The sequence below is a fragment of the Trichophyton rubrum genome (genome assembly GCF_000151425.1).
Source record: "Trichophyton rubrum CBS 118892 genomic scaffold supercont2.12, whole genome shotgun sequence".
NCBI classification, from domain to species: domain Eukaryota; kingdom Fungi; phylum Ascomycota; class Eurotiomycetes; order Onygenales; family Arthrodermataceae; genus Trichophyton; species Trichophyton rubrum.
Genome location: NW_003456417.1, coordinates 412,371 through 434,428, shown reverse-complemented (window position 1 = coordinate 434,428; position 22,058 = coordinate 412,371). Strand labels below are relative to the sequence as shown.

General features: G+C 50.9%; 13 protein-coding genes across 13 annotated transcripts; 5 read left to right on the top strand and 8 right to left on the bottom strand.

Moving 5' to 3' along the window:
- Positions 1 to 830: 830 nt before the first annotated feature.
- On the top strand, positions 831 to 1,595 carry TERG_08218 (uncharacterized protein; the record flags this gene model as incomplete). Its single annotated transcript, XM_003231385.2, has 1 exon — positions 831 to 1,595. The coding sequence occupies one exon, from the start codon at positions 831 to 833 to the stop codon at positions 1,593 to 1,595; it is 765 nt and encodes a 254-aa protein (XP_003231433.2).
- A 271-nt stretch (positions 1,596 to 1,866) lies between these two features.
- TERG_08217 (uncharacterized protein) lies at positions 1,867 to 2,985 on the bottom strand (the record flags this gene model as incomplete). Its single annotated transcript, XM_047748907.1, has 1 exon — positions 1,867 to 2,985. The coding sequence occupies one exon, from the start codon at positions 2,983 to 2,985 to the stop codon at positions 1,867 to 1,869; it is 1,119 nt and encodes a 372-aa protein (XP_047604898.1).
- Positions 2,986 to 4,027: 1,042 nt separating this feature from the next.
- On the top strand, positions 4,028 to 6,466 carry TERG_08216 (uncharacterized protein; the record flags this gene model as incomplete). The annotated part of the gene is made up of 1 exon (XM_003231383.1): positions 4,028 to 6,466. One exon carries the CDS (start codon positions 4,028 to 4,030, stop codon positions 6,464 to 6,466), a length of 2,439 nt encoding a protein of 812 aa, XP_003231431.1.
- An 81-nt stretch (positions 6,467 to 6,547) lies between these two features.
- On the bottom strand, positions 6,548 to 7,675 carry TERG_08215 (uncharacterized protein; the record flags this gene model as incomplete). Its single annotated transcript, XM_003231382.1, has 2 exons — positions 6,548 to 6,743; positions 6,807 to 7,675. 2 exons carry the CDS (start codon positions 7,673 to 7,675, stop codon positions 6,548 to 6,550), a joined length of 1,065 nt encoding a protein of 354 aa, XP_003231430.1.
- Positions 7,676 to 8,137: 462 nt separating this feature from the next.
- Positions 8,138 to 8,917, top strand: TERG_08214 (uncharacterized protein; the record flags this gene model as incomplete). The annotated part of the gene is made up of 1 exon (XM_003231381.1): positions 8,138 to 8,917. The coding sequence occupies one exon, from the start codon at positions 8,138 to 8,140 to the stop codon at positions 8,915 to 8,917; it is 780 nt and encodes a 259-aa protein (XP_003231429.1).
- Positions 8,807 to 9,823, bottom strand: TERG_08213 (uncharacterized protein). Its single transcript, XM_047748906.1, has 3 exons — positions 9,746 to 9,823; positions 9,637 to 9,672; positions 8,807 to 9,540 (listed from the first exon to the last, which is right to left on the bottom strand). Exons 1-3 carry the CDS (start codon positions 9,759 to 9,761, stop codon positions 9,392 to 9,394), a joined length of 201 nt encoding a protein of 66 aa, XP_047604897.1. The 5' UTR covers positions 9,762 to 9,823; the 3' UTR covers positions 8,807 to 9,391.
- A 153-nt stretch (positions 9,824 to 9,976) lies between these two features.
- TERG_08212 (rRNA (cytosine-C5-)-methyltransferase RCM1) lies at positions 9,977 to 11,635 on the top strand (the record flags this gene model as incomplete). The annotated part of the gene is made up of 2 exons (XM_003231379.1): positions 9,977 to 10,171; positions 10,247 to 11,635. The coding sequence occupies 2 exons, from the start codon at positions 9,977 to 9,979 to the stop codon at positions 11,633 to 11,635; spliced, it is 1,584 nt and encodes a 527-aa protein (XP_003231427.1).
- Positions 11,636 to 11,843: 208 nt separating this feature from the next.
- TERG_08211 (uncharacterized protein) lies at positions 11,844 to 12,401 on the top strand (the record flags this gene model as incomplete). The annotated part of the gene is made up of 1 exon (XM_003231378.2): positions 11,844 to 12,401. The coding sequence occupies one exon, from the start codon at positions 11,844 to 11,846 to the stop codon at positions 12,399 to 12,401; it is 558 nt and encodes a 185-aa protein (XP_003231426.2).
- A 415-nt stretch (positions 12,402 to 12,816) lies between these two features.
- TERG_08210 (uncharacterized protein) lies at positions 12,817 to 13,762 on the bottom strand (the record flags this gene model as incomplete). Its single annotated transcript, XM_003231377.1, has 2 exons — positions 12,817 to 13,224; positions 13,283 to 13,762. 2 exons carry the CDS (start codon positions 13,760 to 13,762, stop codon positions 12,817 to 12,819), a joined length of 888 nt encoding a protein of 295 aa, XP_003231425.1.
- Positions 13,763 to 14,131: 369 nt separating this feature from the next.
- Positions 14,132 to 15,871, bottom strand: TERG_08209 (uncharacterized protein; the record flags this gene model as incomplete). The annotated part of the gene is made up of 4 exons (XM_003231376.1): positions 14,132 to 15,342; positions 15,429 to 15,497; positions 15,557 to 15,679; positions 15,742 to 15,871. 4 exons carry the CDS (start codon positions 15,869 to 15,871, stop codon positions 14,132 to 14,134), a joined length of 1,533 nt encoding a protein of 510 aa, XP_003231424.1.
- Positions 15,872 to 16,145: 274 nt separating this feature from the next.
- TERG_08208 (uncharacterized protein) lies at positions 16,146 to 17,035 on the bottom strand (the record flags this gene model as incomplete). The annotated part of the gene is made up of 3 exons (XM_003231375.1): positions 16,146 to 16,498; positions 16,557 to 16,930; positions 16,995 to 17,035. 3 exons carry the CDS (start codon positions 17,033 to 17,035, stop codon positions 16,146 to 16,148), a joined length of 768 nt encoding a protein of 255 aa, XP_003231423.1.
- Positions 17,036 to 18,271: 1,236 nt separating this feature from the next.
- TERG_12661 (uncharacterized protein) lies at positions 18,272 to 19,724 on the bottom strand. Its single transcript, XM_047751590.1, has one exon. The coding sequence runs from the start codon at positions 18,842 to 18,844 to the stop codon at positions 18,491 to 18,493; it is 354 nt and encodes a 117-aa protein (XP_047607495.1). The 5' UTR covers positions 18,845 to 19,724; the 3' UTR covers positions 18,272 to 18,490.
- Positions 19,725 to 20,198: 474 nt separating this feature from the next.
- On the bottom strand, positions 20,199 to 21,050 carry TERG_08206 (uncharacterized protein; the record flags this gene model as incomplete). Its single annotated transcript, XM_003231373.1, has 1 exon — positions 20,199 to 21,050. One exon carries the CDS (start codon positions 21,048 to 21,050, stop codon positions 20,199 to 20,201), a length of 852 nt encoding a protein of 283 aa, XP_003231421.1.
- Between the last annotated feature and the right edge of the window lie 1,008 nt (positions 21,051 to 22,058).

The following is a 22,058-nucleotide window of genomic DNA, read 5'->3' as shown; positions in this document are numbered from 1 at the left end:
AAATCTTCCACCGAAAACACAGTATTACTAGAATGTCGATCCGTCAATGTCCGAGTGCCGATGTAAAAGCCGAGGAAGTGACAATATAATATCAGGCCGGAAGTTGTTGATGTTTTGAGCAGCATCGCCTATGTCACGTTCGTGTAGTTAGTTAGTTCTTAGCCAAATATTCTTAGGTATAACACCCACCACCAATTTCATCAGAATACAACATTCCAACACCTTGAAGAAGCAGTTCCAGCTTATTTGATATCGAAAATTGTTCTCAGGTACTCAAGAACAAGCCTAGGGACCGTTCCACAAAGGTTGCTTGTCCTCATCACAGTGCCAGCCTGCAAACAATGCTTAGGTTCCTTGTAGATAATTACTAAGCATATTTACAACTATAAACAACTTTGACTATATAACATAGAATAAGGCAATGTTATTGGACAAGAGAAATGCCTTCCATTACTTCCAACTCAACGGCGCTCTGAATTGTATATTGATTACATAATCACCACTGGGATAGTTAAAGGTTGCTTACATAGTAATTTTAAGTGTTCGACCGTACGGAGTATTTATCTACAAATAAGAAGTTAAGGCTATTAATTTTTTGGCAGGCGTTGATAACCAGCAACAGCGCATCGCTGGAGGACAGTTCGTGCCCTATCGGCTGTCTTGACCTGTCTTTAAAGCTCCCTTGACGTCTTGCGGCATGTTCCTGGAGGTCGCTGCCCTCTGCAAGCATGTTCCACCTCGCGAAGTCGCTGTACCAGTACGTTACAAGCAAAGAAGGTCGGCGTCCAGAATTCAAGCAAACCCTCTAGTTACTGCGAGGGAAAAAAAGCATGCTGACAAGTTACGCGTATACAGAATACTCTATCTTACTGCTCGGCCTCGATAACGCGGGCAAGACGACGCTGCTCTCGCAGATCAAGGCGCTCTACATCCCACCTGCTGACGGACAGACACAGCAGGTCTCTGCAAAGACGGTGCCGACAGTAGGTCAAAATGTCTCTACCATCTCGTTACCGGACATGTATTTGAAGATATGGGACATTGGGGGGCAAATCTCCATGCGCGGTCTCTGGCAGAGCTACTACTCGAGCTGTCACGCCATTATTTTCGTGGTTGACAGCGCGGATGTTGGGGATGACCCAGATGTCTCTGACCTCGGCCCGTTGACTACACCTAGGGATGATGGAGAAGTTGGCACAGAATTTGATGGCACAGGTGACGGTGGCGATGGCGCATCGCTGGCCGACGGCGGGCTTGAGATACAGAAGATCGAGTCGATCGATCGTGCCGGACGGTTTGGCAGGCTGGATGAGTGCCGCCAGGTCCTTGAGTCTGTTCTCCGACATGCAGATACCGCCGGCGTACCTATTCTTGTGCTGGCCAACAAGCAAGACAGAGAAGACTGCGTCGAGGTCGTCTGTATCAAGGAAGGCTTTGTCCGTAAGGTCTTCGAGGGCCAGGAAGGAGGCGGCGTGCGAGATAGCAGAGTGCTCCCTGTCAGCGCATTAACAGGCACCGGTGTCCAAGAGGCTGTCGACTGGGTCAGGAGTCGCGTGAAGTGGAATAAGGAAGGCCGGCCGCCTGTCATGAGGTAGCTGTAGCCGATTTTGGTTGGGAGTCTTCTTGCATCTGATGTGAATATACGGCTGACTGCATAAACCCGGCGTTTTGTTGATTTATCTTGATTTACTATTTTCGTCATTAATCATTAACTATAGGCTTCATAGAATGCGCATCTCCAATAATTGCTAGATTATTTCAATGTCAACAACGCAGTTCCATTTTGCTCTGCTCACTATCTGTATAAAAGGGTATCATCAATAATAAAAATCAGAACATCGTCAGTAATGAACATCGACTATTCACTCAGATCATTTCCTGCCAGGTTTCGTTGCCAGGATGGTGCCGAGCGTTGTCCATCGGCTGACGAACGTCTAGCAGCTGGCTGCCTTCTCTTCCAACCGGTTTCTTTGGCCAGTCTCGGGCAATGTCGATGCTACTGCGAGGCATCCATAGCTCGAGGAAGACGTAAAGCAGAAAGTCGATCACCACGCAGAGGCAGAACAGCTTCCCTGCCCAGATCCCACAGCCATAGTATCGCTTCAGCCGGTCAATCAACGCAAAACTATGTTCTCGCCTGCGCGAGCCCGTCCAGCTCTCCTTGGGGAAATTGCCGTAGAACTCTTCCTCGCTAATGGCACCGCAGATCCCATCGTAGACACGTTCGGTGCGTCGCGCGACGTCAGTCCATGAGTACATCATTCGGACCTGGTCGTGGAACTTCTCAGTTCGCACCTTGTTCGACCGCAACGCAGCAATTGCTTTTCCTGTTGCCTGCACTAGGTCGTCTTCTTCCGGTTTTGCAAATGTTGTCATATGTTGCGGGAGAACTTCCGGGATGCCACCAACACGGGTACAGACAATGTACAGCCCGCAGCTGGCGGCCTCGACGATCACGGTGCCAAAGGCTTCTGTCAGACTGGGATGAAGATATATGTGGCCTTTGATCATCACATCACGCACATCTTCGTGCTTGATCGGGCCCAATAGCTCTACCTTGTCCTGAAGCACTTTTCTCTCCAGCATTTGTTCCAAGTCGATGGCCTTTGGGCCAGATCCACCAATAATAAATCGCACGTTTTTATTAAGCGCAAGTATCCGGGGTATTGCTGCTATTAGTAGATCCGTCCCTTTGTTGTAGAAGAGCCGTGATATCACCACTATCGTTATTGTATCGTCCGGCCCTAGGAGACGGGGTCCGGGCATTCTATGAGTTAATGGGCGATTGTTTAACGAGCCGCTGACAGATTCGGTGTATGACGGTGGGCGAAAGTTCTCCGCTACTAGAGCGTTCGGGATCACAGAGACCATCATAGGGTCAAGAGATGCTCTCAGAACAGTGTTCTCCTTGCTGTAACAGGTATTAGCGAGATGGGCGTGGGAAGGGCGCAAGACAATCAATCGTACCACGTATGGCTGACGCATATAACGTGATCCACATCGCTAAGTGTGAACTTGAGTAGTTTGTTTGTGAGGATGGAGCTGGCGTCCGCAAATCCAAAGAGGGAGTGATCGGTGAAGACAGTGCGCAACCCCATTGTCCGCGCATGAAGGATGGCTTCGTGACAGAAACAGCTCAAGCTACCGTGTCCGTGCACTACCTCAATCTGTTCTCGGATTATAATATTCCTGAATATGGGGAAGAAGGAGAAGACAGTAGGCATTGCTGATTCGCGGTAGATGACGAAGAAAGGGACATGGTAGACTTTGAGGCCGTTGGTCAAGTACCGTACCCCGGTCCGGCCTTTGTATGCATGGGTAACGATGATCACTTTGTGTCCGCGGTCAATGAGCTTCTATATCTACTAGATTAGCCTCTGACAGCAATTGCTTCCAAGGTTGAGCCAGCTCTTAACTAACCGAAGAGACTTGATAGATGTGACTTTCCACTCCACCTACAACTTTTCATTAATGGGAGAAGCCAGAACAGGAGGTATTCAAAAGACAATGCCCATACCCGGCTGTGGGAAGAAAAAGTCACTTATCATGCTACATGTCGTATCCAAGTAATTAGTGACGGCTGCCAGCTAGAAGGTGTACAGGCCTTTACTTACGCAATATTGTAAGGCATGGTGGGCGTATGGAAAGCTCACGGAGAGCGTGCCCCATGGACAAGGCTCTATCCTTGCGTGAAGATGGTCACATCAAGCTCGACAGCGCCTCCTCCTGCTCTTCCTCGCGCATTTCAATTGAAACGCTCAAAATATCACGGATGTTTTTTCTCGTCTTTTTGGGCTTTCGATGTCGATATGGAAGGTTTACTATCACGTGTATGATATTATGTAATCTTGAATTGAGGCTTAAAAAGGTTAAAAAAGAAAAGAAAAGAAAAAAAAAAACACCAAAACTTCAACAGAGAAAAGAACGAGTTAAAAGGAAGAATTAAGCCTGGGAAGAAGTATGAGAAAAAGAGCAGCAATTCGCAGATAGCCCATAGACCAACGGGCGTGACCTGACAGTACTAGTGATGGCAGACACAGCACTCAGAACAGACCATTCATCGCCCGCTACTCGCAAACGGAAGCGCCATGAAGATAACTCGGATAGGCCGCATAGTGTCGAGAAGGGCGGCAGGAAGAAGAAGAGTGCTACTACCGGTGCGCCCCAGAAAGATGTCGGAGGAATGCGTGCCAGCTCGAAGACATATTCAGAAGTACAGGCGGTGGGCAATGGGTTCAGCCAGCATTCGAACTCTGAGAAGGATGCAGAGAAGTCGACGGCCTTTGCAGTGGAGAACAAATTTGATGGGAGAAAGAAGAAGGAAAGCGGTGGAAGCATGGCAGACAGATCTGATAAGCAGGCTCGAAAATATGAAGCTCGAGGGATGCCATCAAAGGAGAATGACACCGGACGAAAAATGATAACAGCGGCCAACGGGGATGATTCAACGACGAAAAGGCACAAGAAAATCATGTCCAAGTACGAGAGGGCGAAGAAAATCGCTGCGGATCAGATTTTGCCTGATCTAAAAGAGAGTAAACCGCCGGTAGAAGATGACGAGAAAGAAGCTCATGGACTGGTGCCTTTGCCACAGCCTGCCCCCGCACCCATCGAATCCGCAACACCATCTTATTCCACTCTCCCTGCATGGCTGGCAGCTCCGTCAAAGACTTCGCCTGGACTTCGGTCAAATTTTTCAAGTTTGGGGGTTGGAACAGGCCTGATTGATGTTCTCAAGAACAAGGGATACACAGAAGCTTTGCCTGTTCAGTCGGCGGTGATACCCTTGCTCGCAAAAGGACCTACGAGATACACCGGAGATGTCTGTGTTTCGGCCGCTACTGGGTCCGGCAAGACGCTGGCATACGTTCTCCCTATCTTCGCTGGCCTCAAACGCCTGCCAATTGCAAAGCTACGTGCTTTGATTATTGTTCCTACGAGAGAGCTCGTCAAACAAGTTCGCGACGCATGTGAACTCTGTTCCAGTGGCTCTGGGCTTCGAATTGGCACCGCCGTTGGCTCAACTGCTCTGAAGGACGAGCAGGCGCAGATCATGGAACAAACAAGTGTATACAGACCGGAGAGCACCAGACGCCAGGATGACACAACGATGACGGCGGATGAATGGGCTTCTTTCAGTCTGGTAGACTACATTGCCGAAGCTGAGGAGTATAGCAGGACATTACCAGACCATTGTATAGAATCGTCTCCATGTGTCGATATATTGATATGCACTCCTGGCAGACTTGTCGACCATATCCGATCGACTAAAGGCTTTACACTTGACTCTCTTGAATGGCTAGTCATAGACGAAGCTGACCGGCTACTCAATGAAAGCTTTCAAGAGTGGGTAGGGACTGTTTTACCTGCTTTGGAGACTACGGAGAAACCAGCCGCTCCTGGCTCTCTACAACAGCTGATAAAGGCGTTTAGTTTCCCAGTGGAGTCTCGGAAACTCCAAAAAGTTATACTTAGCGCTACTATGACTCGAGATATATCGAAGCTCAATTCTTTGAGACTACATAATCCTAAACTCGTGGTTGTTGATGGTACAGAGGGGGACGAAGCTGGAGTCGGAGAGGCAGGGCCAGACAGTAACATTGCCTTGCCGTCCCTTTTGAACGAAAACTCGATACCTGTAGGCGATGGATCTGAAAAACCTCTCTACTTGCTGAAACTACTACAGTCATATATCGGTATGGTCGTTGAGGAGAAAACCAGGACAAAAAGCAGACGGATATCCGTATCCTCCGACTCGAGCGTCTCTTCGAGTGACTCCAGTGATTCGTCAGACGATTCTCTATCCTCCTCATCTGCTTCGTCATCCACATCTACATCAGAATACGACTCCGATTCTAGCTCAGAGTCAGATTCGTCTGTGAGTAACGACTCATCGACCTCAGGCGAACGAAACAACACATCTGGCTCGGTTTTGATATTCACAAAATCATCAGAGGCAGCATCACGGCTCTCACGTCTGCTTACTCTCATGTACCCGTATCTTGATGGCAAAGTCGGGACACTTATCAAATCCAACAAATCCAGCACCTCGCGGAGGGCAATCTCAGGCTATCGAAAGGGGAAGATACAAATAATAATCGCAACAGACCGTGCCTCGCGTGGCTTGGATTTGCCTCTGCTGGATAATGTCGTTAACTATGACGTTCCTAACAGCTTGACTACCTATGTTCATCGAGTTGGCCGTACTGCCAGAGCTGGCCGGCCTGGCTCTGCTTGGACTTTAGTAACCCATAGCGAGGGCAGATGGTTTACAAATGATATAGCCAGAGGAAGTGTAGCCAGAGCTGCTGGAAAGATGGTAAAGCGGGTGTCCGTCAAGCTGGACGGTGGAGACATAGCTGACTTGCGGGAGAGATACGCCAGGGCATTGAAGCAATTGGAGGCTGAGGTCGCGGGCTTCCGGAAAGGGGTGGGCAAAGATAGTCCAGTTAAAGCAGCCCCTTAATTGAACTGGTGTTGTCCTCGAACATATAGATACCACCGTACGGTAATAAGTAATATTGACAGTAGCCGTAGAAAGGTGACCTCATCCCATGAGCTGGAGCTGATCATCCGGTGGCCATCGGACTTGGGCAAAGGTCAGGCATCGTTTAATGCTCTGGAGAAATTTGCGAGTAATCTCATCACTCATGATATGGGCCTGTCCCTTGCCTCCTTCATGTAGTTTTTCTCGAGCAGAACGCTCATGAATGCCAACCATGGTGACACCAATAGGCCAGGCTCTGGACAATGTAGTTAGCACTTGACTCTCCATCTACGGATAGGTGCATACGAGCTCTACTTACGCTTTTCCAATACTTAATGTAAGGTATCCGTCGTTTGCATCAACATATCGACGGTTCTGGGCGTTTCTGACAATCTCAACAACGGGTTCCAGGATGCCGTCCTCAATATCTCCATTCTCGAACTTCTTGAACAGTGGCCGCATATTCTCCCGCGACTGCACCATGGCGTTGTAAGCCTGCTTTCCCTGAAAGGTTTGCTTGACAGAATCATCTCGCTGGGCTAGGGCGATCTCCCACTCCTTGAAGACGAGCGTGAAGTATGAGGCCAGCTGTCTGAACAGGTACCGTTTCCCTTCCTCGTCTGCAGGCAGCTTATCAGGAACTTTCATATCGGCCTCTGGTACCAGCTCTAGGGTCGTAGGAATTGGCCCATCCGTAAGCTTCTTCCTGTTCTGCTCCGGGTTGATGAGATTTCGGTATCTCCTCAGCCTCCCTTTGTGGCTCTCTCCAAAGAGCCGTGCTGGCTCCCCGAGCTCCCGCAGCTTCCCAACCAGCTCGTCATCATCAAGATCCTCGCCGGCCTGGATAGTTGTCCCATCCTTCTCGCTGTTGGCTTCCTCTTCAGCCAGTCCTAGGCGCTTGCGGCGCTCTTTTTCTCGCGCCTCTTCCTCCGCCTCTCGTCGTGCCCTTGACTCTTCGGCAAGCCGTCTGCGTTTCTCCTCTCGCCGGCGGTTCTGTTCCGCTTCTTCTTCGTCTCGCCTCCGCTTGAGTTCGGCTCGTTCTTCTCGTTCTCGCTGGAGCTTCTCCTGCTCGGCGTTGTACGCCGCCACGCGAGCTGCCTCGATGTCAGACCGTTTGGTGTATTTCTTCTCCGAGGCGTCTGACTTGGCCTTGGATATCTCCTTGGACATAAGAGAGGCAAAGTCCATCGTGTAGTCTGCGTAGCCCTCTCGGCCTGCGTGGTCAATCGTCTGTCTGGTATGAATCTCAGGTTGGTCGCCGTTGGTTGTTCGTTCGCTTGGTCGTTTGTCGCCAGCTTTTTCTTTTTCTCTCCTTTCTTGGTCATGAGAACTTCTATCTTAACCTACATAACTACTATTATTCACTCCAAACACAGATTTACCTAGATCTTCATACAAGCTACGCTCGTTACCCCTTTTTCACTGGCTTGTACGTGCTTGGACATTGCTATCATACAGACAGCTTACGGTTGGACAATTCTCGCGACCTGTTGCCGCGAACTTTGCCCGTGGTAAATAACCACAACAGCAGCTTTGACACGCCGTTCAACACCTATCTACCTCCCTTGGATCTCTCGATACTATAAGGGCCCTGGAGGGCGTATACACTCATTTTTCCACCGAGAATTCCTTGAGAGGCGTGTACCTGTCATGGCTTCGGGAGAGGAGGCTCTCAAGATTGATCGCGAAAAGACAACGCCCTTCCACCTGAAGCTATTCTACCGCCAGAACTCCTTTCACTCACTGTCGGACTTCCCTATCCTATCTGCACCGTCTACAGGTGAGAATGGAACAGTCGCAAACCCTCCGCTTCCTCCACATCTACAGATATACACCTGGCAGTCGTGTTCTCTTCGCGAGCTGGCGCATCTGCTCACATCAACACTACCTGCGTTGCTCCCCGACCCTGCAGTAGGCACGCGATTGAGCTTCCGGCTAGTTTACCCTGACACAAGGAGCCAGCCTAGCGGTCGACCGGGTGACATGGGGGATGGGCGCGGGAAATACATTAGCAAAGATATAGGAAGTGTCATCATAAGACCGAAAAAGGTTGAAGATGCAGGTGAAGGAATAACGCTTGAAGGTGATGAGGCAGACAAGGTGCTGCATGATGTGCGGTTCGTGATAGGGGACTACATTGACTGTGCTATATTACCGCCCCTCGCTGACGGGTCTGTGGCTCCCCCGTTACCCTCTCGCGGACCGCCTACCTCTTCAGTGGGAGGAGGCATGCGCGCATTTGGAGGGGGCCCGTTCTCGCGGGACTCTACATTATCGCGGTCGAGATATGGGCCCGGGAGGACTGGAATAATGTCTGGGTCTAATCAAGCCAGCGTCCCCAGCGGAGAGTGGAGGAGAGGAGAAAGGATACCAGACGGCAGTGGACGCTCATACGGTAGGGGATTAAGAGATGGGGGGCGGCCTTATTAGACGGCTGGATGTGCTTCTCTACCTCTGAGGCTTGTAAGAGATAACAATGTAGCATTCATGGTTCTACCAAAGCTTATAGAGGCATACAACAAAATATGTATTGCCCTCAGTACATCAATGGACAAGTGTAATCAATATGACACACATATGATGCCTGTATAGTTCGATAGGAGGCCTAATGCAATAGTAAAAGCACATTATCTGGCACTAGTCTGATTGATGCTCAACAGTGTCGTTATAATACAGACAAAGACAAAAAAGACGCAGCTTCACCAGCACATTCAAGACTGCTTGTTATTCAGTCCGACATATACACTGGTTGCCTCTGATCGAAAGTCCGTAATGCTGCGTCATCGTGTACGCTCACTTCCAAGTCATCCCACTTCAAAACTCGGCAATAGTGTCCCCTCTCCTCTTCCCTCGGAAATTGTATTTGCCCTAGACGGGTTAACTGAAGTTAGAATCGCGCTGTAATCAAGCATGGATATGGTAGGATGTTGCACCCACATCTGTTTTGTAGGAGATGTAGCCGATGATGCCGGGGATGACGGCCATGTAGCAGAACGACAGCCATGCGGTACGGGGGGTCCATCTGAAATACTTGTAGCGGTTCTTGTGCGTGTCTATGCAGAGGTTAGCATGTGTGATGCGGGATATACAGCTGTTAATAGCATCGAATGCCACGGATCGGTCGAAGGAATAGGCCGAAGGGTGCTGACCGTAGTATTTCTGCAGCGCAGGGTCAAGGTGAAGATCTATCAATTGGGTCAGTAAAACGGTCCCACGAAGCATCAAACATTTCTGCCTTCCTCTCCGGCATGAACTTACTCGACGGTCCCGCCATGCTTGCTGTTTTCTTTGCTGTCGCTTCTCTCGTTCGTCTTCGCCTTCGCCTTTTTTCCTTTGACGTTGAAGGTCGGCTTGTTTTCTTGGCGTTATTTGCCGCGTTAGGCGCGCTAGCGGCTAGTTAAAACTTAAAAAAAAAGTGACAAAAACTCTCAAGAACGACGACGATGTTGAACATAAGGACGAGGATTATACGAAAAGGAGTGGAAGAGGATGTCGCTTTACTTTGAGGCTGCGGCTGTTCTCAGTGGGCCGTTGCACGCGGGCTCGCTCAAGTCGAGAGTCTACACAGGAAAGTGGAAGTCTCCTCCAGCCCAGATTTACGCTCTGATAGTCGAGGTCGCAAAGTACAACGAGTGCATCAAGGAGGTCATAGACAATGCAGGCATCCTGGCGCATGAATCAAAGGTCAGTTAGGCCTATTCCTTTGCATTCACAATATTAATTGGATACGCAGCTGACGAGAACAAGTGATGTGAGCAGTTAACTCCCGTTCTATCGCTTCTACTCGTCCATGACTTTCTACTGTCCAAGAGAGGCATTGCAGCCCCCTCGAATCATCCCCTTCGCCTGGCTGTAGAACGCCACAAGTCTCGCCTCAACTCTGAACTTACGAAGTTGCGAGTTCGTCGAGGATGCGCCTCAAAGGAGGAATTGAAGCATAAGCTGGTGCAGGACCAGCAGGTGATGAAGACATTCTCGCCTAGATGGATACGAATAAATAACGTGTTGACGACATTGGATCGTGAGATGAAAAGTACTTTCGCTGGCTATGAGTCTGTGAGTTCCTTATCTGAGCTTGCGGAAGCTATAGCAGATGAGAAGAAGTACTGCTTGGACGAACACATACCAGACCTTATGGCCATCAGTCGTGACATCGACATCACTTCTTCATATGCATATAAAGAAGGAAGACTTATATTACAGGACAAAGCTTCTTGTTTCCCCGCCTACTTGCTACTTGGGGACCATCCGGGGCGGTGGAAGGGAGATCTTATTGATGGCTGTGCCGCTCCGGGAAACAAGACAACCCATCTCGCTTCGTTACTCTCTTCTGCGCCAGAGAAGCAAAAGAGTAGGGTATTTTCTCTAGATGCGTCCCACTCGCGATCAAAGATCCTGCAGACAATGGTGAAAAAGGCCGGGGCAAGTAACATAGTGACAGTTTTACCTGGGCAGGACTTTCTGGCCCTTGACCCGACTGACACGCGATTTCAGCATGTCACTGCTCTCCTGCTTGATCCAAGCTGTTCAGGTAGTGGGATTACGAAGCGTGAAGACGTCCCGCAACTCGACCTGCCTAAGTCAAAGTCTGAACTCACGCTTGCTACTACGGCCGGCGGCAAGGGGTCGAAGAATCGAAAAAGAAAACGAGAGAACCCAGCGGATTCATCTTCACCAGGTTCTCCTACAACAGAAGCAAAAGAAGATGAGAGTGAACGGCTAGCTAAGCTTGCCAATCTGCAGAGCCAGATCGTGGAGCATGCATTTGTCTTCCCAGCGGCTACCCGGGTTACTTACAGCACCTGCTCCATACACCACGAGGAGAACGAGGATGTCGTCGCTCGTGTGCTAGCCTCATCTATCGCAAAAAGCCGTGGCTGGAGACTTGAGTTACGGTCAGAGCAGGCAAGGGGCCTTCGGAACTGGCATCACCGCGGGATTTTACCTGACGGTACCTCAGAAAGCCCACCCCAGTTGTCTCCCGAACAGGTAGAGGCTTGCATTCGATGTTGGCCTGCAGGGGATGAAGGCACTGGGGGTTTTTTTGTAGCGATCTTTGTGCGGGAAGAAATTGAGGGCAAAGTAGGAGGTGATGAAGACAACGACGAAGAATATGATGATGTCTGGGAGGGCTTCAGTTCTAGTTAGGGTCGTAGCACTCAAATAATACCAGGTATGACGCTTAATCTAGCGTCTCGACTCATACTGATCTCAGGACAAGCTTTGATACGAGCGGCTATCATAATCTGGTTTGAGGCACAGAGATATAACTAAATAGGCTGTACTGCTTAACGAATGTACCACCAGACGGCTACTCCATACACTTTTATTGTATTCTACTTCTACGACTGCTGAGATGGACTCGTTTACTTTCTCCATGCAGCCGCCAGCACAGGGAATAACTGGGCTCGGCTCCAATAAACAGCCACAATATCCCCTCTTTGATGACGGCCTACAAGTACGCATGACTGTGTTCGTCGATGAGCAGAACTGTGCCCCGGAGAATGAGGTCGACGCAGACGACGATCGAAGCTGGCATTGGGTTGTATATGCCGGTGACGCAGATGGCGGCTGCAAGGCTGTAGGCGTGGTTCGCCTCGTCCCGCCACCGCACGGAGGGCATCAGCACCAACATGAGAGCGGAAAGCCGTTTGTCAAGATTGGTCGACTGGCCGTTCTGCCTGCGTATCGAGGGAAGGGGCTTGCTCGAAGATTGGTCGAGATGGCGCTGGAATGGGCGGCTGAGCATAAGTTGGACGTGGGGGGTGGATGGGAGGGCTTGGTGTTGATACATGCCCAGACGGATGTGGAGGCAATGTATGCTCGACTGGGTTTCGAGACTGACAAGAGTCTGGGCCAGTGGGATGAAGAAGGCATCCTGCATGTTGGGATGTGGAAAATGCTGGAGTTATGAATCTACGCGGTCTACGTTGGGGGACATTGAAGTTGAACATAGATTCGTCGATTTGGACAGACAGAACGGCCGTGTGCTCAGTAACGAAATGGTAAACAAACAGAAGGAAAAATAAGAAGATAGAGAAGAAGGAGAAGAAATAAACAAGGAGAAAATGAAATCTATATGCATGGAGGACCGGGAAACCTCGTTCAGACAGCCGTAATCAAAAGACGAACAGAATGAGCTAAACAGACACGCAGTCATATCCTGGATGGAAGCATGTGAGCCATGAGAGTAAGACGAAAGTAAAGAAAAGAGAACAACTAGCCGGGAGAGCCCAAGTCAAGTCAGCAGGATTGCGGGCTCGAGACCACGGCAAATGGGGTATCAATTGTAACAGAAAAAAAAAAAGTGAGTAAGATCGGTGAGTCTGCTAGAAGGTGCTCCAGCTCCAGTCCCTGGGTACACTGGTGGCAATCATGCCGTCCTGATTCTCATCTGAATCTGCGCCTGGGTCGGCAATGCTTAGCCGGTCAGCCTCTATGGCCCATCCCCGGCTGCGTTCGGGAGCATTGAGGTTGGCGAGCAAATTGTGCTGAATCTGGTTGAGCTGGTCGGCGCGAGCCTGCTCCCAGCGGCGGTAGGCAGCCCAGCAAAGGTCGCAGCTGCGTGAGGGGATGCCATCCGGGTGAAATCTGGCATTTTGGTCGAGTGGGATGGTGTAGGGGGTGTGGGAGGAGCAAAAGACATGGCCGCAGTGCCGGCAGTGATGGCGGCGTACAAAGATGCCAAAGAAGGATTTGCACACGGGCGAGTCGCAGGACGGAGAAGCCGAGTCAGCCTACTGCCTGTTAGCTGTCTCTCGTACTCTTTGTATGTTGAGATAAGGGGCAATGTACCTTCCAGTGCTCCCTGGTAGGCGAGCCAGTGACCTCTCCAAGATTCTGGTCCCGCAGCCACTCGTCCTGGGCGAGCCTGCTGACGCTGCTGCGAGTGCTGTCGACCGTCGACCGGCGAGATAAGTTTTCTGTGGGCGTGATGCTGCCGTCCTGCCCGTCCTGCCCGTCGACTGAGCCGTGGACGCTGCGCGGCGGCGTGAGAGGCGACGGCTTTGGAGGCCGCTCAGTTCGACGCAGCGCCGCGGGGACGTAGAGCGGGGTCTTGAGCGGCCGCAGCTGGCGCGACTGGCCCTGGAGAGGCTGATGAGGGAGCTGATGGGGGAGCTGAGGCGGCGCGTTCATCGGCCCCGGCGAGGAGGGCGAGTTGTTCGTGGGCGTTGCAGAGGCCGAGTTGGCTGGGGATGGCTGGCCATCGGGGGCATGCCGCGAGGCGGAAGCGTTGGCGGCGGACACTTGCATCGACGGCTGTTCCCTCGACATCTGCTTGCTGTCTGGATGTTGTGTGATGTCCTTCTCTTCTTCTTCTTGGGTTGGCCGCTTCTCCTCGTCTGGTTGTTGTTTGGCCTCGCCGTCGCTTGTGCTGGTTTGGTTTGTCGATTTGGTTTCTTTCGACTTGTGGGCGAAACAGAAAAAGAAACAAAAGGCGTATTTTTCCCCGGACTTTTGGTACAGGACGGTATATTACGATAAATTACCGGTCATTATACCAACAGCTATATGGGATAATTGTCGTAATTACAATACAGTGTAAGAATCATACGATCCTGGGGACGGCAAAAAGCAATATCAGATTACATCATAGTATATTTTATCGTTTGTATAGATAGTTAATAGGAAGGAAAAAGACGGTCAAGAGACGAAGGACCGGCGGGCGTTGCGGGCTCGCTGGCTGGAGTGAGCCTCGAGCTTGACGGCGACGAAGACAACCTCCATCTGGCTCGTGCCGGTGCTGGCATTGGCGCTGGGATGGACTCGCAGTCGCCACTGGCCACGATCGACCACCCACTGGCGGCTCCTCTCGCTGCCGTCGACCCTGCGGCGCTTGCGGGGCAGCTGCTGGTTGGGCTGGACAGCGGCGGCAGACGGTGTCTGGAGGCGGGGATAGAGGCCAGATGGAGTTAAGGGGGGTGGTGCATTGCCTTCCAAGGGCGAGTACCCAGCGGGAACGTCTGCCGGTTGGAATGTGCCGTTGTTGGAGCCGTTGGAGGTGGTATCGTAGTTGTGGCTGGGGCTAAAGGGCTCGCCGTCGAGGGTGATGTCTGTACTTGAGTCAATGTGTATCTTGATCCTATCTCCGGTCAAGGCAGTGTTGTTATTGCTGCTGCTGCTGCTGCTGCTGCTGTTTCCGGGTGTCACCATCAGGCTCAGGGGAGTGTTGGCGGGTAAATTCATCTTGTTGGCAATGACCTGGCACAGGCTGGTGACACGGGCTTTGGCCAGGCCGTGCAATTCGGCTCGCATGGTGGCCAAGTCGACAAGGGTGTTGCCGCCGCCAATTTCAATGATCAACTCACGATGATCTTCATCCACAAACGGCCGGGCATAATGTACCCATCCTCCTGTAATAGTGCTGTTGGCATTGGGGTTGCTGCTGCCCTCTCCGTCAGGGACAAAGGTGATGCCGGACGGCCGGACGTCTTCGAGGCGGACGGTGATCTCGAACTGGCGTCTCTCCAGGTTATAGCTGATGTCATGGGGGATCAACTTCTGCTCGAGGCCACGCAGATGGTAGTAACGGCAGTCTCGCAGCAGACATGCCCGATGCTCTTCGTCGCGGATGTGTACCGGGTAGCCACGCAACAAATGCAGTAGTTCGGCAAAGACGTCTCCAGACCGGCTGCTGACGATGGGAGGAGTGATGGAAGGCGGGCGCAGGAGGCCTTCGCGCTCGAGGCCCGGGAAGACAGCGGTGGGAGAGGCAAAGAATACGGCAAAGCCGAGGGAGAAGAAGTTGGGCGAGTCCCCCGGGCTGGAGAAGATATCTCGGGGAATCTGGAAGTGACGGTCTCCAATCTGGATGAAAATTTCGCACTCGAACAGCTGAGCTATCAAACGGGGCACTGTTTCATGGCCTGTTAGCACCTAACTATTTTCTTTCTTTCTTTCTTGGTTTTTTATCTTCGAGCTTAAAAAGGGGTAGACTCACGGCTGTAGAACTGGGCGTCTGCAAAGAGCTTGACGAAGTGAGCCCCGTCCTTTGGGCGCACATAGTATCCTACAAGCACAATCCCATCAACAGCTGTGTCTTGACGATTGCTAGGCAGGGAAAACAACCTTGGAGATGACGGAGGATCTCATGAAAGGTCTCTGGGTCGCGGTCGATGTAGAGCGTCCTCACGTTGCCGTCTGGGTTGCTCTCCAGCTGCTCCTCGAAGAAGCGCGAAAAATATGACGGTGCTCTATCATGTCAGCAGGGGAAAGACTGGAAGAATAGAAGCGAGGAGAACAGGGGAAGATACCATCCGAGGCGATGGAAGCGCCGGAGAGACGAAAGAGCTGCGAGCCGATCTGGATGGGAAACACCTTTTCGTGCGGCAGGATGGCGGCGTCTCCCTTGGGCGGCTCAGACAGCGGCACGCCGGTCGACATGGAGGCGGTCTAGCTCATCGTCTGCAGGTCTTGTGGCCGTGGTTGTCGCAGTGGAAGCAGAAGCTGTAGCGTTGAGTTGTCGAGGGCGAAGATGAATTGAAGTCAGAATTGAAGTTGAAGTTGGCGATGTTGCGGCTCAAGCTGAGGCTGAAAATAGTTAAAATAACAACACATCAACAAAGGCTTTATTATTATTATTATCAACTCAAGGACTATTACTTTTACCTATCTAAATGCATATTACGGGTATTATGTATATAAAGTGCACATGCTACTAACGAGGAACAAAGTCACAGCTGCCCTCGAGCTCGACGATCAGGTCGTTGGCCCTGCGGTAGGCCTCGCGCTGCCGGAGCCGGTCAAGATAGGCGACCAGCGCGGGATGCGAGTCTGCAGTGATGGCCTTGCTGGCGGTGGCGATCTCAAGCAGGTAGCTCATCATGATATCGGCGCCAGTGAGGTCGGGGCCGCAGAGATACGGCCCTCCCTGCGGCGCCGACTTGACCTGGTCCTCGAGGAAGCCGAGATGCAGCTTGATGTTGTGGCGCAGATACGCATCGTCGACCTTGCCGGCGATACCTCTGGTGAGGGGCTTGATGAAGAAAGGGACCGGGGCGTTGCGGATGCCTACGATGTGGTGAGCAAACAGACAAGACGCGGGTGATTGCAAAGGGAGGGGACTCACGGTCGATGATGAGCTGGACAAGGAACACGGGCATCAGGCTGCCCTCGGAGTAGTGGATGAAGTATTTGTTGCGCAGCCAGGCATCGGTCTCGCCGGCGACAGAGCCCTCGCAGCCCTCACGGTACCGCCTGGGGATCAGGGACGGGCCAAAGTGCTCGGTCAGGTACTCGACTATCAGCCCGGACTCAGCCAGCACCAGCTTCTCCTGGCCAGGCACTTCGACAGAGATGACAGGCGACCTGCCGAGCGGATGGATCTTCTGCAGGGCCGGGTCAGCCAGCAGGCCCTTGTCACGCTTGAACCGCTGCAGTTCGTAGGGGAGCTTGAGCTCCTCCAGCAGCCACAAGATGCGCTGTGCCCGGGATTGCTCGAGCCTGGGAGGATAGATGTTAGCAAGGATCATCGTTCAGAGGGATGATGGCCGGCTTCTTTACATACCAGTAGAGGGTTATCTTGACGTCTTTTCTCTCTTGGACCATGGTACTGTCTACTTGACCAGATACCTAGTACTCTGTATGATGCGAGTAGAAAAAGGATGGCCAGCCGGTGTCGACGGCGACGACAAGGGCTCTCTATAAGTAGTTGGAGATATCAGCAGCAGCTAAAGTGTTAGTTATGGGTTCACTGTCTATTTATACTGGTTGTCCTAGCTATAATCACGGCCTCTGAGGTGCCCCTCTGTATCTCCGTCGGGGCGTCTATCGCTCCGCCGTGGAGATCTCGTATTGTCCAGCTAACTAGTTATCTCCGGCGAGCTTCTCACTCTATCGATAGCTAGCTACTTATGGCTAAGGGGGAGGCTTGTTCTAGCTCAGATTTATCAGGTAGGACGACTCTGTTAGAGCAATCAAAGGGCTCTGATGCGGGCTACAACCCACTCCAGCCTTTGAGGTCATGTCTATGCCGGTATTCCTAACAGTGCCTAGATAACAGGCGTGGAGTCCCATCAAGGTAACTAGTTAATGATTCCAAAGATGCATTAGACTATTGGTTAGTTTGTCTGAGTTGACAGATCGTGAAGGGACGGAGAAAGGGAAAGGAAGAAGCTATCTCGGAGGGGTTTATATAGGCAGTGAATGAAGCCCGTGGACGCCAACTGGACGGCCGACAGTAATTCCTGGGCTATGCGAAGGCGTATAAGGGCGAATCCCAGAGAGAATCCCAGAGAATCCCAGGAGTCGCTGCAGTATCCCTGTTGATAGCCGCGGCTTTTATAACCAACCAACAAGTCAACGAGTTAGCCAACCCGCAGCCAGTAACTATTTACCTGCCACTCGACATCCAATTGTCTAGGGAAGAAGTTCATTGTTGGCTGAATGACAATTAACGACCGGCAAGATGGACGGCCGCTTACTCGAGGCTGTCAGACACAAGGCTAGGCTGGAGGAGATCCGCCGGCTGGTCGAGGACGAGGCTAACCCATGCGATCTCACGGCGACGGACAACTACGGCAAGACGGCCCTCCAGTGCGCCCTCGAGCTGCAACACGGCGACACCTGCGCGTACCTTGCCGAAAAGATGGTTGAGAAGGGCCGTCGTCTGCCTGTCGCGCTGCCGGCAGCCGTGGTTGACTGGGCCGGCAGGGAGCCTTGGTTCCCGACGCTGCAACAGGCACTGGCTGACGGCGCCGGCGGGAACGGCGGGAGCTGGAGCAGGACGACCAGCTTGACGAGGGAGGGCTATACGGCGCTGCTGGCATGGTTGGCGGCCGCGCTGGGACTGCCGGAGACCATCATGGCGCACATCTTGGACGAGGCTGAGTTCTGGGTGGCTGTCTCTGCGCGGCGGGAGCGAGAGCTCTATTTCACCGAGAACGACAGGATCAGGCCGTACATTGAGGTCGAGTGTCCGGCGCTGCAGGGTTACCTGCGCAGGATAGATATCCTGACTGTCTCTCATGATCAAGGTCTGCGCTCATTTTGACTCTCTTCTAGCTACTCTGGCCTGATAGAGCTGACAGATGATATCCAGGCTGGTGCTCGCAGGGCGTGCGCGACTCCTACGATGGATCCTACACCTGGTTCGAAATCAGAGTCCTTCGAGACGACCCGGAACAAGTCTACGAAAACCACGAAGACGAGAGGCTCATGCTGCAGCCAAACGTATGTGCCCAGCGACGGACACGGACTCACTACAATCAGATCCGGCCACGAGATGCAAGGCTGGCTGCCTGGATGGCCGCCGTCGGGCCAGGGCACCGTATTGCCGTTTTCCCACGGGCACTCTACCCAGGCTGGGTAAACTACGTCGAATGCATAGAGTTGAAGCTGTGGTATGCCCAGTGGCATGTCTAGTTACGCATGCGTCTTAGGGCTGGAAATACGGAAGTCACTGTGACTTAATATTGTTTGGCTGTAGTTCTCTCTATTGTTTGGATACATTCTAGGCCCACTGCGTTCTTGACTGATGGTATGATAGAGGTAAGAATGGGGGAGTTAACTAACATTTAGAGAAGAGATATTGCTCAATGATGTTACACCAAGGGATAGCTTCGACTCTCCCCACGAATGAATCAATACCTTAGGCTAATAATGAAAGCCAGTATTATTATGTTGTCACAAGCATGAGAAATCACAAAAATCGCAGCGAAGGGGAAGAAAAATGTCTGCTGATTGTATTTGAGGTAGTTATTGTGGCTCTCGAGATATCTGGAGTAATACTCCCTGTAGCGTGGTTGTTGCAGTTGCAGCTACTATTAACTAGTTATACTTGCTACCTTTGTTGGGAGCTTCATTTGAAACAGCTTACGGGACATGAGGTCTAGTTGACTAGCCGACAGTTGGTTATGAAGAGCAGCTTGAGTGAGGAAAAGCAACATGCCGGCTATCTGGTGCAGAGAGTCTGTCACACTGTAACCCCTTCTTGTCCGACGCTTCCACTCACGGCGGGGGCATATGCGGAACTGGAATTAAGACCATGGTCATATCACTGATTTCCATAGTTACTAGCTGTGGTTGGTCCACATTGACGACTTGCTTAAGCAGTTCATTGCTAGATGTAGCCGTAGAAAGAAGGGGATACTCTATCATTGTTTAAGTATTAGTTAACTCAATAAATAGCTAGTACTCCGTATAGCTTGCTGAGCCGTGGGCGGTTGGATGACAGTTGGCGCCGTCATTGACCCAGTCATCAATTAGTTAGCTCACTGTTAAACTACGGCGGGAAGACCCACTTCCCGCCGCCCGCGCAGAGCCTCCAGAGCTACATAGCGTGAGCCACGTCTCGGGTTAACTGCGGTCGCATTATCACTGTTGAAGGCAAAAGAATGATTCTCAGGGTCAATAGCGGCTGATACAATTAGTACTACACTCCGGTATTCAAGAGAACTTGTCCGGATATAGTAAGTAATCTGTCCAAGCTGCTTCTAGGAAAAACTACACTTCATTTTGATACTGGTCTAGCCTTATCGTCTGTATCGAACGCGGAATCACCTAGCAGTAAGACCTAGGCTGGATACAAATTAAGAAAACCCGTTGATAAGCTCTAGCAAACGCAAGGGCACCGCGGTAATACTCCGAGTCAATCCCAGTCCTACTAGAGAGGTTACTCTGCGGTTTTGGATGCAAGAATTTTTGATTGTTTACTCGCTCATAGAATGGGGAGTAGCATCATATTTCACAAGCTGTGTATCAATAAAATTGATTATTTTAGAAACTTCTGGGCTGCCCACACTTCCTTGCATATCTCTTCAAATGCCGCTTTTGTGACAGTGATGTCATTCTCGTTGGAATTTTGCGGCCCGCGGCCGGCTATCTTCGCCAATGGGATAACCATATCGCCAGTAATTTCGGCCACATCATTCTGATACTTGGCGTGGACAATCTCGTTCGATATCGCCGGTTGGTGGTAGGAGCATGTTCCTCTCTCTGGCGTGGAAGATGATTTTTCCCATTTTTTAAAGGTAATTTCCGGAGAATGTCGATTAATTTCAATTATAATAACGACTTCCGTTTCTGGCTTTGGTGATTCTAGCCATCCACGAGCATCAATATTTAATTTGGCCTCCGATTCAGATACTCCGGCTTCAATAACTAATATTGGCCAATCGCGGTCCAGTAAGGTAAAGCTTCCATCAGGCTCCTTGGTAAAAGTATCGCTGGTTGCCCGGCCTTCTCCGGAACGGGTAGTGATATAATTGAGATTCATATCTCTAATCTTTTCTCTAAGATATCCCTCAAGCCCTCGAGCTGCGATTTCATGTATTTTGCCAACCATAGTCTCGAGAATAAAGACTCTATCCCGAAGATTGGTAGATATTCTTGGTCCTTTATCCGGATAGACATTATCAAAATCTTGAAGGAACGTATGTGGTATATTTATAACTATGATAAATTCGCTTTTGGAAGAATCCAAGCAGCATAGTTGAGCCCTTTTATTCACTAGACACCTAATGTCCTCCATATTGGTATATTCAATCCGTGGTGTTCCCTCGGGAAGTCCGATCAATAGCGGAGAGTCAATAGTCTCTGGTGCTTTTCTGTTTAAATCGGCCATTGTGGATTGTTGCTTATGTGGTATGCTGGCATAGAGGTTTAGTATGCAATGTCCAGTACATAACAACACATCACGAGAGAGCGATACCATTCATCTATAGCTAAATACCTCTGACTGACGTTAGCCAAGATAATTAACTAGTTAGGCAACTTAGCGACAGTTGGTTGTGGCGCAAGCTTAGTTAACGAGTTCGCTCACCAGCTAACAGTTAACTAGTTAGTTATAATTGTAGCAATTTGGTACTGATTGCAAAATGGATTCGAGGTCTGCATCCTCTAGGATATATTCAGTCTGCTTGAGCTATGGCAAGCAGTCTTCGACAGGAGGTGGGAGATTCTGGCAACTTGATGCGAATACGTGCAGGGTATCCAGTCCTTCGAAATTGTATCCTTCACGGACTTGACGATCAAAGCTCTCTTCTGCTGTTTCCAGTCTTCGAAATCTCTTGCTAACTCCGTCAAAGCTCATGTTTGTAAAAATGGTCTCGCCAGCGAAGAAAAGAAGACTGCGCGACTCTTCGTGATGTGTCGAAGCCGAATTTCCCGGGCTTGTATTCTCCGTTGGGGATATGCATCCACGGCGCTGCTGGGGAGGGAAGGCCATATCGCATGCAGACTTAGGGCTGTCCGCCATTGAACGACCTGATCTTTTGCCTCTGCAGAGTCAACCAACCCAGCACCTGCAGGAGACGGTCATCTAGGAGATGGTCATCCTGCTCTGTTACTTCATCAACGGCCTGGTTGTCATGGTAACTAGCACTAGTCATAACTAACGGTTTATCACGAGAATGGATGGTGGGAGAAGACCCTCCCATTTCCAAGGTTGAGAACTTGGTATTGATATACTCAGAGCGAGATAATCAGTGAATAGTTATATCATTGAATGAGGCCAAAAAGTCGAGTAGGTCAGAGAGTCGCTAAGGAGACCTTGCTCATTCACTGAAACATGTAGTTACGAGCCAGGATTTGGCCAGTGTGAATAGTTATCTAGTTAACGAGTGACCACTCT